Source organism: Protopterus annectens, chromosome 16.part0 (genome assembly GCF_019279795.1).
Source record: "Protopterus annectens isolate FY-2018-M chromosome 16.part0, PAN1.0, whole genome shotgun sequence".
NCBI lineage: Eukaryota > Metazoa > Chordata > Ceratodontiformes > Protopteridae > Protopterus > Protopterus annectens.
In genome coordinates this window covers 602,502,375-602,517,359 of record NC_056750.1, presented here as the reverse complement: position 1 = coordinate 602,517,359, position 14,985 = coordinate 602,502,375, and the positions used below count along the sequence as shown (strand labels likewise).

The 14,985-nt window shown below is 40.7% G+C and overlaps 1 protein-coding gene across 1 annotated transcript in view; it reads right to left on the bottom strand.

The window, feature by feature from the left end:
• LOC122790488 (protein phosphatase 1 regulatory subunit 3E-like) overlaps positions 1 to 7,210 on the bottom strand; it is a 179,981-nt gene extending 172,771 nt beyond the window's left edge. The window contains exon 1 of the mRNA XM_044058036.1: positions 6,476 to 7,210. Within this exon, the coding sequence (XP_043913971.1) occupies positions 6,476 to 6,934 (459 nt within the window). The 5' untranslated portion in view covers positions 6,935 to 7,210. The remainder of the gene's footprint in view (positions 1 to 6,475) is intronic.
• Positions 7,211 to 14,985: the final 7,775 nt, after the last annotated feature.

Sequence of the window (14,985 nt, the reverse complement as noted above, 5' to 3'; positions counted from 1 at the left end):
GTTGTAGTTGCTTGTTTATGTATCCCAGAGTCTGTTTGACATTTTACTTCTTTTTCTTGTAAAAGTTGTACTTGTGGTGACTACTTTTTTTTTTATAGAAAATTAGCCATGTGTGGTTTAATTACAATATAATGCAGTTTGGAATTGAAGAACCCATACATTCCTGGTACAGTGACCTTAGGAAGAAAAAAAGAAAGTGATTTAGGAATCATAATTACTCCTAATTTAAATCATTCTATGCAGTATGACAGGGCAGTAGCAAAGGCTAGTAAGGATGGTGGGGTACATAACACTGTGAAGTAGACTTCAGGGATGTCAATATCATGTTTTTTGTACAGGGTACTGGAAAGGCTTACCTGGAATACTGTGTACATTTTTTTACCTGGAATACTGTGTACATTTTTGAAGGCAGTGGATCGGAAGTTATACTAAAAAACATGTAATACAGTCACCAAAAGGATAAATTGAATGGAATGGTTGAGGTATGAGAAGATACTTAAAAATGTTATGCATATTTTATTTATATATATATATATATATATATATATATATATATATATATATATATATATATATGAGTCTACTTGATATGATCAACATTTCACAATGTCGAAACCCATATGGCCGAGACCATATGCTTGACATTTGAAATGTCGAACATATAAGTAGACCAAAAAAAAAAAAACTAACTTTAAAGATGCTAGCAGGGGGGCTCTGCCCCCCCCCCCCATAACTTTAATATATCAACTCCCAGATCACACTACAGTGCGGAAATGGAAATCTTTCCATTTCACACTGTACGGAGATGCTGGCTCCCCATGGTCGACATTTCAAATGTCTATCATATGGTCTCGGCCATATGGGTTTTGATATTGTGAAATGTCGACCATGTGAAGGGGACCCATATATCTATATCCAGAGTTTGTCTCCATGGGGAAGGGGGATCATATGTACTGTGAGACCTTAAGTAGAAGTGTGTTAAGTTGTAGTTGGTGTTGCTACAAAAGTCTCATTATTCTGGCAAACTGAGTTTTTTTCTTTATTGACTGCAGTATCTTTCCTTAGGTAGATAATTTGTTCCCCATGGTGGAAGTTGCACCATGTGTTTTCTCTCTTCTATATGACATTTTAACATTTCAGGATACACATAAAAGGGGTATAAGCAAACTTTGAAAGTTACATTAGGCATTGGAGTTGTCCAGTGAGTTACCAGAACATAACTAGAAAATATCACTCAAGCAGGGGTGATTAGACTAGAGTCAAAAGGATGCTGACTGTGGCTTTCTAAAGAATATTTAGGAGAGCGCACTCTGAAATGTTACGAATGGAATTTGCATGGAGAACTCCAGCTGGAAGATGCTGCTTAGCTGAGTAACTCAACAGAGAAAAGATTTATCTTTATCTAGGGATCAATAAATATTGTGCATATGTTTGAACCACATGGTTCAGTCAGTGGTACTTAGGTTTCACTTCCCGAAAACAGACAAGAATGCTGAAGAATTCAAGTTAAATTTGATACCGAGCAGCACCCAACCCCTCACGAAGACATACATGCACGCAGGCATGGTCTCTGTAGACTGTAGCTCAAAGTACTCACCAGAGCCTACTCAGCAGAACTTAGCATAACCTGCTGGTTTTAATCAACTAATTTCTTGTCCAGACCTAAGGGCTGTACTGGATGTTAGAATGGCCACTGAAAAAAATAGAAGGAAGACCATGCAATTTTCCCTCCAAACTGCATCTTTCACCTGACAGTATTTCCAAGATTTGCTCCCTGAAAGGCTAAACCTAAATTGGATACACAGAAAACTAGGATGCGTGCAATGCACTACATAAGAATGACAGAAAAATTATAAATTTTGCAAAGTGGCTACTTACCCTAAACCAGAAATTTCTGGACTTACAAGTTTTGATGTCCAGAAATATGAAGTCTGTGCAATTCACCATTACCTACTTCATTGGTAATTCACTCACAGAATTGAACTAGATTAACTTGGCAAATCCTCTGCTCTCTGAAGTCATGCTATCAGTTATCATTCAGGAATTTCACCCCCACCCTACCCCTGCCCTTCAGCCTTCTTCAGGACTTACTCAGGAATGGAGGTGAAACTTAAAAGGCATCTTGGCTGGATGAACCTTCATGCCCCAGACCCATTATAATTACTTTCAAGAACTTGTTGCATCACTTTAGACAACACAGACCAGCCAGTGCTTCACCAAGCACTACTATCCAGTCAAACAACTCATCTAAACCTCATGTGCTATCTTCCCCCAAGACAGTTCACTTCTATTTCTTCCATAGTCACTTCTCCATTTGACCATTTGTCCCCCATTCATGTAAGCTCAATTCTCCTATGTTAGCAATCTGTCTTGCAGCTACTGTGTTAATGTTAGGGTAAATAATTCATTCAGAATCATGCTTTGGGTATGTAGGGCAAAAAGCAGCTGATGGCGTTTACTACCCAAAATGGATTTTTCTCCAGTGTATTCAAAACAAAATGGATCATTCTGAGTGAAATGCATGGTGTTAGTAAAGCCATTAGTTTCAGCTGAATACTGTACTACGATTCTACAGCTTACAGCTACATTTTGCCTGTCAGAATGAAGTATTCATACCCGCAGTTTAACACAGGATTAAGTCTTTGACCTGCTAATGAGCTTCATCAAGTAGTTTTGGATTTGAGTCCTTCAGACTTCCTCAGCAAACTGTATGATTTCAAGCAAGCCACTTAATACAATGCTCTTAGGTTGCCCTTGAAAAAAGGCATTATCCCTAGTAGGATTACTTGGCTACAAAAATCAATGAAATATAAATACTATTTTAAACTACTACTTATTTGACTGCTGTAAGCCATGGTGTCATTACTTTCTCTTACACAGAAAAGCATTAGGCTTCAGTCTCCAAGTAAGTCAGATTTTGCCTTGACAATGGACAGGTAAAATAGTACAAATTCCAGTGTAAAGTTAGGGCCAGTGGTAAATCCTCTGTGCAGCTGCTAGTGTAAAACACACACCAAGTCTGACTGTGGTATGCAGGCACATTTTCATAACACAGGAACCTAACATCCTCTTAGAAATTATTTGATTACCTGAAATCAATATGATAACACCCATAAACATTCACAGGAACCCATGCAAAAACACAGGCATTACAATAATAAGTCAAATGAAAGTATGAGAAGTCTCTGAACTGCAGAGTCAAATAACTAAAATGTCATAGTCTGTGTGACATTTAGTGTAGAAGGAAAATGAAGTGGGACTGGCTTGGTAGATTCAAAACTGCAACTCACCCCTCCCCCTATACAAAAATCCTTCAAGAAAGAAGCATTATATCCCACATTTCCCTGCAGCTTTCTACCTTTGAAATGACAGAGGCTCATCAGTACAGAGGGAAAGCCTACGAGCCCGTTCACTATTCTTACATAAAAGCCTCACTAGGTAAATCTTTACTATCTACAAAACTGAGTCTTAGATAAAGTAACCAAGTACAATTTTGCACAACATTGCATCCTGGACTTCCCAGGTAAACTTAATTGTATTGAAAGGATTTTCATTTTATTTCCTTTCTTTTTTAGACTTGAAAAGTAAAAAAACAGGAATAACCACAGTTGCAGGCTTTAAGTAACTCAACATGATAGAAAATATACATACATTAAAAAATAATCATCCAAAACAAGTACATTTGAATCCTTAACGAAAAAAATCCAGTCTTAAAATTAATTTGTTAAAATAAGAAATGGAAATTGAAGCACGTATTAAACTACAGTATAATTATCATACAATGGCTTGTCACAGGTGTACTTGTGTACAGGAAGGGGTCCACTGTATGGCTAGTGAACCCAGAACATAAACAGTGGTGTTCTCTCATGGGAGCTATCAAACGAATTTTTCCGATATTCCTGTTGCTAAAAATAGAACTGGCCTTCTGCCAGACTGCTCACTTTAAGTAACAGAAGGCTATATAATATGTTTAGAGGACAAAATTATTCACACTGTCAGAATGAGTCGTCCTTGATAAAGGACCAACTAATCTGACTGTTCCAATTACAGTGAGTAGCAAAATGATGAGAAATGAGAAAGCCCCTTATGTATTTAAACATACAAAAAAATTCTAAGAAGACTGCTTACACACATGCTGCTTTAATCTTCTAGCTACACCTAGCAGAGAGCAGGAGGCTGATGACGTGAAGGGCATCATGCACGGCTGGGGAGAACAACTCATGGGTGCTTAGCGCCTGCAAACCCCCCCCCCCAACAGCTGATGCATGCTTTGTACCTAATGTCTTTTGTACAATGCGAGTCAGAAAGTGCGGTGTACACCGAGTGGAAAATAAGGCAGTCAAGCAGTAATTAGATAAACATCCTACAAAGTTATGAGCACCACATTCAGTAATACTACCAAGATGAGCATGCATGCCAGCCATCAGACAGCTGACTGCAAGCAAAAATTCAAGTGACGCATTTGCAAATGCAAAAGGAAACGTCACAGAGAAAAGTGTTACAAAACCATTTCACACCTCAGTATGTAGAACACAATAACATGAAATTACATTAAAAAGTCCAACATAATCTCACAGCGGGGAAATCCATGCAAAAATCAGTGTAAGCAAATAAGCACAGACTCAAACTTAAAACATATGTGCTCAACATCAACACACCGATATCTGGTCATGCAAGGAAGTGGTTGCCAACAATCAGAGCCCAAAGGTAACACAATTTACAGATAATGCCATGCAACACCTCCTATACCTTCAAGGGAAGGAAAATGCCAAGCTACTGCTCTGTAGTCAGCCACTGCAAGCACTGCAAAAGGAAAATAAGAAAACTATCCAGTCTCAAACCTTGTAAACAACATTTTACTTTGTCACTAGAATTTCACTACTAGTTTAGGACTAGATTTTAATGAATTCATTAACTGTTTTTTTTTTTTTTTCATATCAATACTTTGCATACAACTAAGTGATAGCTTGTCATATTAGTACCTCAAAACAAGGAGTGGTCCATTGTATGGCTGCTAAATCCTAAGCAAGAACAGTGGTGTTTTCTCTTGGGTTACATCAAAAGATTTTTTCAACTCAGTGTTATGACAAAATGCTATCATGTAGTACCATTCAGTATTTTCCTCTCCTTTTTTATTTCTGCTAATGCAGAGCAGCAATTTGAAATAGGTGTAATATACTTGGAATATAAAACATTACATTCTGTTTTTACAAGGGTATTTTAGCTCCTGTAACAAGGCAAAACAATATCAATTAAAATCAGACATCCCTTTCTAAGGAACAATGTAGCAGAACAAAGTTAAGTGACATGTTCAGTGTCATACAGTATGTACAGGTGTCCATGGGATTCAAACCCAAGAATCTACGTTTAAAGCATAGTGATTTAGTTATTCCACCACACTGATTCCAAAAGTCACAACACATATTTCCCTGCATCAGTGTGGTAAGCAACTTGCTGAAATGTAGTAACTGATGCGTTTTGTTCAACTCTACCCTCTTCTGCTAGGACCACAGTATTCATGTCTCGCAAAAAGAAAAAAATATTAACACCCATGACTGAGTAAATGATTCTGTAAATAAACAAAACAATTCAGACTTCTCAAAGGAGAAAGTATATGAGTGAGAACAAGGGGAATTAATGGTCTACAAAGTTAAACAGAAACCACTCGGAAGGAATTTTGTGAGGTGCTTCTACACGAAATGCATGGTAAATGTATGCAACAGTTTTCTAGTTCTTGTTTAAAAGTGTGGTGGGCTTTATGCATGCATGGGCGGATATATAGAAGGAAATTTTAGGTGAGGGTGAAAATTGGTAATGTCTGCTGCAAAAGGTGTGATAATTACTATCAGTCTGCCTCTATTTTCACAAAATAAATTCACAGTGCGACATAATCAGAAGTGCGCCTACACAAAGCAACATCAGATCTTTGAATAACTAGGCACTCGTCACCAAGGTTCCCACTACTCCATGCTTGTACTGACGTAGTTATTTATATTTTTTTATTATACTTTAAAAGAAAAATGTTTAGTAGTACCTAAGCACAGTTCATGGTGCTGCCAGCTTTAGAGGTAATAAGTGTCTGAACTAAAGTTCCCAATCAGCTACACCAGCTTGCCAATGAAAGGAAGACTCAGAAGGGGAAATTGATGAGGCAGCTGCAGAAGCGTATGCTTTTAAGCAAAACTGACCCGAAGCACCATGTTGCCATGTTCACAAGTAGCAAAACTTCAGCACATACTGTTATATGGTGTTTACCAGGTAGTGCAACATTAAATCTGAACAGAGTGGGTTGTGTGTTTCACTACTATGTCAGCATTTAACATAAAGCAATACAGTTCACATGCATATAACCATATGAGCACACATTCAGGGTCTAGGCACATATTGCACCTATGCTATATGTGACATATGAGGAGCATGGTGATGACAAAGAAATAATGCGTTTTATCGAAAAGGTAAAAGATTTACCACTTACCTTCAGTGGCAGGTTAGTCAAGCAGGGACCAAAGTGACTAACAGAGTCATGGAAAAGGTTAGCTTGTACATGTGCTGGGACATTTGGCATATCCGACTGGCTGAAAAGGTGAACAGTGGTTAACTCCAAACCCAGTGAATCTGCAAATCGGACCTTCTTGCGGGTGTTTGGACTATAACTGCGTAATGAAACCCGCAATGCTGCCTGAGTCGAGTCAGCAGGGGCTGACCTTGCTCTCCTTCTGGCTGTGGGGGAGGGTGGGTGAGTCCTGAGGTTACGGCCTCTAATTCGGACAGCATCAGGTAGCTGCTCCTCAGAATCAGATAATTCTTCCTCCAGCTCTTCCTCTACACTGGGACGTGGACTGCGGTAACAAGCTCGTTCAAATAACCCTGCAGTGTAGCTGAGATTCCGGGGAATGTCTCGACAGGCTGATGGTGATGGAACTGCCTGAGACATCCTGAAGACAGGAAAGCAGTTTTCACCCTTTTTTTAAATTTCTTGATCTTTCTATGTCGTCAGTCTTCACTCGTACATCAGCTAGCTCTCTCCAACATGAACAGGATGAGTAGGAAGGACAAGCCTTAAGAGACCACTGCTCAGTGAAGTACAGCAAATATTACCGTAATCTCTGAATTAGAGGCACCACAGAAAATAAACTGCAGGTGCTGAATCTAAAATAAGAGCAGAATCTATCTGATGTTTGTGAGCCACAGCCAGACGGCTTTCTCTTCCTACTGCTACTTCTGTTGACAGACCGCTATAAGATAAATCCAGAAAAAAGTAATTTTTTTCTGGAGTTCTGATTTTTTTTTTTTTATTAGCCTGAATAAAAAAGATATTTAAATATTAAAGAAGCACTACACACGTTATGGAGCAAAGTGCTACAATAAAATGCTATTACAGCTCATTTCCTTTTTTCTTTTGCATCTCTATTTTACTAATCCAGTAATTAATAACAAGGAGTTGTTCATGGAGATCTGCTTAGATTGTGTTTATGCTATTTACTTTACCAATACATTGATGCATCTAAGAAAGGGAAAATACAACCGACTTCATTCAAGGATGCTGATGGAACCTGTCAAAAGAATTTTACACAGCCTAGAGCATGTTTGTTTAACATTCACTGCAAGGAGGACCAGTGCCAAATGAAAAAAGAAGCATATCTGTGCTACTCCACCAGTAGGAAGAAACAAGGAACTACAAAAGTTGTGTTTTCTGCATGCACATGTAGAAATTTTGTGGAAAACCAAGTAAATCAGAACTAGTAGTATATCCGGAAATAAAGAGATACTTTGAAATAACACAGCAGTGCATTTACAGATCACAGAATGTTCCATATACAACTCATTTCATCTCAGGGCTTACTGATTCAAGAGCAGACATAAGAGGCACTTATTATGTCCTAATCTTTTGGTTCAGTACAACCTGAGCAACTAAAAGTTGGGGGAGCAAACGGTTGTCAAAATATTCAGAAACACATCTCTGAGGAAGGCACCCACCATAACTTTATAGATCTTTAAAAATAGATTCTTACAATGGTAAACAACAGGCTTGAACTCAGTGATATCAGGCGATATGCCACTAATTATTTCCTGGCTTTCTGAGGTTCTGGATCACAATAATGTCTATCTCATACCATTTCTCTTATGTCATTGCCTGCTGCTTGCATATACCATATAAAACCTGCTTTACTGCATGTTATCTTAAGGTAATACATTTGCAATTCTAGTCAAAGTTAAGTGTGACAAATAACTGCAGTCTACCCTAGGCATGCTACAAGGCTGGGCATCTGATTCATAACACAACAGGCTGAAGAGGAACATAAGGACTACTGCAAGTCTTCACCATGAAAATTACTGTTATACTACCTTACATAAATGCACTGTATGTCTTTGGAAAGGACTCTTGTGATCTTTAGTATTAATGACCACAGTCCAGAGCAGTCTGCTCTGATTAATCTAGGGTAGTGGATACCTAACCAAGGGGCCCTTGCAAGACTGCATAACAAAACTGAAATGGACATCTAGCTTGCATCACTTTGTGAAAGTGCAGACATACCTTGCACCTAAACATTTTAAATAAGCTGCAAAGGTGACAATACTGTTATTAGAACATTTCTTGATAACTGATAATATATCCCAATATCTGTCATAGCTGTATAATCAGTGGGCAACCCATTCTGGCAAGATGTGTTTAGTTACAAGATACCCACGGTGGTGGTGCTGCGGTAGCATTGTCGCCTCACAGTTAGATGTTGCCTGTTTGATTCTCAGAGCATCTTCTGTGTGGCGACATGCGTGAATGGGCATTCCTTCGTTGAAGGTTGTGCTTTAGGCCTGGCAAGCCAGTACGTAAAAATCTACTACCAATCATTAGCGGACCGGAGTTCCGCTATGGCGACCCCTAACCAGGAAAAGACGAAAGAAACAAACAAACATAGTTTGTTATTACATGCCTTTCAGAATGAGACAAAAAGATTCAGTTCTCCTCATGTTTCCAGTGAGTTATCTTAATGCTACAGGTCTCTAGATGCATCTAAGATATGCAGTAATATTTCTATGTATTAATTTAAGAAGGCAACTAAAATTACCTTTAATGTAATAATAATGAGTTAATTTTCAAAGATCCTCTCAACAAGTGGGATTATAGAGAAGCCTTCACACCAGGGCCTAAAGCTCAGAAAAGGTCAGGAAAACATCATGAAGTATTTTCCAAAAACTAAAATAAAAAGGAAGAAAACTTTAAATTCTCAGATAAAGCTGACTGAAATGGAAGCAATGTGACCTTTTCAAACAAAGCATTTCAAGTTACAGATTTGGAACAGTACATGCTTAAAAGCTTTTAATCTAAAATCCCTTTCAAGAAGTTTTCACAGAAGGATCTGCCAATACAGGAGGAATCATAGGAATACAATAATATGTTGCACAAACTAATACTTTTGTGAAGTTAACGCTGAAGTTATTAGTGACCATCCATCCATCCACCTGTGCTCTGTGCACTGGGAAAGATTATTGGGAATGAAATGGGTCTTCAAAGTACCTTTAAAAATTTAAATTCTAAGAATGCTCGTAACTATTTGGCAAAGCTTGGATAAACACAAATTAATTGGGCAATACGATATTTAAGCCCCACAGGTGGGAATACACGCCATAACTGACTGTAGCTCACATCTGCAGTTAGAATGGCTGATGTCGGAGAGGAAACACGCTTCCGAGCGCAAAGTTGGGGCATCGAGGAGTCGAAATACATGGTTTGGCTCCTTGTCCACCATCATGAGTCAAGACTCCTGCAGGGCCAGTTCCAAGGGACGAAGTACAAGGCAGAGGCTTGGAACCGGTTAGCTCATGACCTCACCAGTGCCACAGGCGTTCCTCGGACTGGTGAGCAGGTCCGTCACCACAATGCAGACCTGAAGAGACGGAAGCAGGACCGCCTGAACCAATGGATACAGGAAGCCCGTGGGATGCAGAGCATCACACAACTGAGTATATAGCCATGGAATGCAGTACGTAAGAATTGACAATTGAGTATGTATAACCGATAGGTATGTCTCAATATCCCTTCATTTACTTTACAGCTGCAGGTGACCGTGCTTCGAATCAGCAAGCCTATGCTGATAGGCTGCTAAGGCTGTGCCACCAGGCAGGTTAGTGATTATTCTGCATGTATTGTTATATAAAATATGCCAGAGAGCATGAAAGAAAGTGTTGTAGTCCAATAATACAGCCATAAAATTGCCTGAATAAGTCCTCTGCATGTACTGTCAGATAAAAATGTCAGAGAGGCAGAAAAGGAGTGTAGTAACCCATTAAGAAAGGTAACATATGCCTGGAATAATATCTCTGCAGGCACTGTCATATAAAATAAGTGAGTGATCCTGAAAAAAGTGTGTTCTAACCTATTAATAAAGGTATAATATGTCTTGAACATGTCTGCCATATGCACCGTTAAAACAAATAAAGGAGTGAGGTTGTGGAAAAGTGTGTACTGCCATTAATAAAGGTCTAAAACCCGGAGTGTGTCTGTGTCACAGAGTTTGAAATATTGTTGTACCCTTGCATTATACAAATAATACTGTTTGAAAAAGTGCTGGCAACACAGAGTTGTGCAGTCCCATATAAAGTGGGTGATGGAAGTGCTAGTAGCTGTGAAGTATATATACAGTCCACAACAGTCAGTTACTGGCTGGCATGCATAAGTAAATCTGGCACACGTGTAGCATATTATTTTTTTCCCCAGAAATGTGAGTGTGTGTCAAGAAATGCAGGGTTCTGTACAAATTGAAGTGAAAATGTCATGTGAAAACATCCCAGATATGTAGATAAAGAAATAGAAATGCAATCATGAAATATGTAGCAGTTAACATCTGCATCCTGCAGTTAGTATGTCAGATATAGGTCAGGCATATATTGAACTAGCCAAACCCATTACACAACCTAATGTATGGTGGCAAGTGTAATAACACATGTAGGGGATAGACACCTGCAGTCACTAGGAATGTAGTGTAGACTAAAAGGTAATTATAAGATGTTAACCAAGGTTTTTTTTCTACACCCTATTGTATGTGCATAAACCATGCAATTCCACACCTCAATGGGTATGTGTAATCTTAAATATTTGTTGGGACATATGTCCTATTGTTCAATAAATATTTGCATTCACGTTGATGCACGTGTCCTGTTTAAACACCACAATCATGGTGGCCTGTTGCTACCAAACATCCTTGCATGCTGTTGGAATATCCACTGTGGTTCAATATATGCATGTGTTATGCTTTCTGTTCAACTGTTGGAACCTTGGTGTGTTAGGTTAATGGGAATATTACTGCATGCTGTTACAACTAATCTGGAATGCTGTTGTTTATGTTGTAATTAAACATACCTAATCACAGAACGTATGGGAAGGCCAGTCCCAGCGGACCCACCTGTCCCTCCTCAGCTGGCGAGTGCACCTGGCACCAGCAGGTCCGGTGCCCAGCCCAGGCTCCCCTCCTCCGCTGGTCCTGTGCCACCTTCGGGTGGAAGCAGAGCAGGGGATAGGGCTCGTCCCTCCCGTGCAAGCGTGGATGGAGAAGGGCCACCTGTCACCCTTCAAAGGGTCTGGGTTGTGGTTCTTAGGGAGATCCAGCGTTCAGTCGCAGATCCCCTATGCCAGCTTGAGGCGAGAGTGGCGTGTCTCATGAGTGAGCCTGCCTGTCCTACACAGCCCCCAGCACAGCCACCCTCGGGGCTGTGAAGATGTAGTGGTGACTGCCCATAGGTGGGGATCTCAGTTCCACTGTTACCATCTGTAGGCTCATGGGCTTGCGATTTCCAAACATCCGACCCCATCAATTGTGTTCACCCACCCCATGTGTCATACACTGCCCCTGTATGCATCTTGTCTGTCTTGTCTGTTTACCTCCCCAACCTACCTCCCTGGACATACCTACTTCCTTTACCTCACTTCCCACTTTCATGTGAAAAAAAAAACAAAGGGCAATCTGTACCCACAAAAAAATTATGCCCCATACATAGCTGCCCATTTCGCACACATGTCCATTGGACATGTAAACTGATAATTATAATTGGCAGTACAACATACTTTGTTGTCCTCACCCCTCTCCCAGGGGTGGAAGGTTTCAAATATCACTCCAAATTTACTGCATATGCACAGCTGTTGCTGGTAAAGAAATGGGCAGCTATGGACCTTCCCTACACCTGTCCTGCACATCCCGAGCTTGTTTACCTACTGTCTGTCCCTCTTTGTGCCCCCTTTTTCACCACTTTCCTATCTCCCCACTTTTTTTCTTTAAAAGAAATTAGCGCAGGGGTTAGCGGGAGTAAGCACTTGTAAGCAGTAGTAAGCGGGTTTAAGAGAGTGTGCGCATGTGTGCGCTTAGCTAAGCATCACGCAAACCCGCTTACAACTGCTTAAAAGTGCCTTAGTCACTCTATGGCAGGGCCCTTGTTCTGCTCAGCAGCAAAAGAAAAAACCTCTGCCAGTCTCAAACCCCAGACCACTGACACAACAGACTGCATGAATTACCACTAAGCCACAGCAGATATACAAATAACTGGGTTCTGAAATAAATATATCATGCATTACAATGAGGGAATGTAAATGGAAATCAAGAATGGTATAACACAAATCCTGTTCTGTGGGTCTTTACCAGCAGTTGTTGTGGAATTGCATGACATGACTGTGAAAGGAGAACCAGCCATCCTATCAGGGAATAATGTTACAGTAGCACCTTACAAACACCACACAGTATCAGAGCAGGATAAATACTGGCCACAGGAATACAGTGCAATAACCACATTTGTATGGCTGTTAATTGTGTAAGTCAGAAATAAAGTACATACTCCCATGTATCCTGTGTTAGCATTTGGAGGGGTGAGTACATGTCTACACTGAGAAGTGTGTACTGGAAGCAGCAACATTCAGGTTTGAGTACAACATGCATATAACTGGCTACAACCCTAGCTTCAGATAAGAGACATATACCAACCTTCTGACTGACACAACGGTGTCCAGTGCAAACAAGCATGGGCCCCACCATGGACAGCTGAAAGGGCTATGCCTATCTAATCTAGCATTTTATAGCAGTGGGCTGCAATCACAGTGAGTAATGCAATCACCACACAGCAGGCTGCATGCAATTACTGGATGGTGGGCAGCAATTGGTGCAGAGGCTGTCACATGCACAAGTGCAGATACCTAGAAAAGTAGGCTGTACCTGAAGTACACACATGCAATTCTATCATTGCAGGTGCTGGGAGATAGATATATAGAGAGAGAGATGGACACAGACACAGACAGAGACGCAACAGAGAGAGAAACTGAGACATAAACCGAAATAGAGGGGGAAAACCCAAAACAAACAACCAAAAAAAAAACCTACAAAACCGTAACACACGGAGCAGGGAAATACAAAGGTAAAGTATGTAACTCACATGTATGTGTTGGCATGTAGTAGATGTTCCTGAAGAGTACTCTACACACTGCAAAACATCCATGTGTGGCAGCAGTACATATTTATCTGTATCCGTACATGTGCATAGGGCAAGGGACATACTGCAACTGTTAGTGATGGGTGGACAGATATCTGTCATTGAAGGTTGATATGTGCATATGTCTATGCAGGTCGTAGTGTGTGGCCTAGAAAACAGCATGCAGTGCTGATATATGTCATGTGGTGGTTAAATGCTGTGGGACTGATTTCTCAGATCTGCTGTGTTACAGCCAGTGAGGCCTGCTAATGCTACATGGGCTGAGGACACCCACTCGCATTCTGCACAACACTGTCCAATATAATCACATAACTGTACATCCCCCTCAACTGTTGCATAAGTGATATCCCCATCACGAAATGTGGACTGTACATGTGCCTATATGTACATCCATGTGTACAGCAATGGATGTGTACATGTATGTGTATAGATATGCATATATAAAGTGTGCCACAGGACTCACTCACACATATTGTTCATATCTTTTTCAGCCAGATGGCCCACCAACTTAATTCATCATACACAGCAGATGAGGAAGAGGTGATACTACAAAGCCTATTGCAGCAGTACACGATGCTGTTCTCCAGAAGCAGCCAGCACCAGCAGGAGCAGACTGCATTGTGGCAGGAAGTTGTTTGTCAGGTAAATGACATAGGCATGCATAACCAGACATATGAGCAGGTACGCCATCACTGCAGTGATTTAATTAGACATGTCCGGTGGGGTGCGTCTGATATAGAAAGACAACAGCATGCCACAGGTGGTGGGGTGGCCATTCATCCCCCCCTCACCAGAATGGAGGAGCTGCTCCTAAGCATGGTGGCTCCTGGACAACAGCAACATCAACCTCTGACATGTGTTGTCATGGAAGCCGGAGCCACCCAGCACGTCCACCCGGAGCAAGCAGGTAACATGCCCTATCTGTAGATGACAGTTAACTGTACTGTTAGATTATGTCTACGTGAGATGTGTACTGTGTGTTTAGCAGTTCTGCTGCCTAGTGTTGTGCAATACTGATATTTCAAATAATATCTCTACACCTGTGACTGTTGTTATACTGCAGTTTAGCATACCCACTGTAGCAATGCCACAGCTGTGGCCGTTGAGTAACTCTCTCATATTCTCGTAGGTCCCTCTGGTGTGACAGCAGGGCAGCTGATCCATGCTGGTGAGTGTGTTATACTTGCAATGTTGGTAATGAAATATGCATCATAGGTGAGGTGTAGGCCATGTACACGTAACACACCTATGCATAATGCATGCTGTGCATGTTTGCTGTATGATGTTGCACAGCTCAGTAATGTCAGTAGCTGCCTCACTGACATGCATTGCACAGAGCATAAGACACAGTTGTGGCAACCCCATACTGCACATTGGATAGGCATAGTTGCAACACCTGTACACAACATAACACATTTATCATACGCAGTATGCAAAGACATGCTACATATGGCTTAACCACACACCCGCTGTAAGGTCACACCTCAGTATCCCACGTCATCCACACACACATGA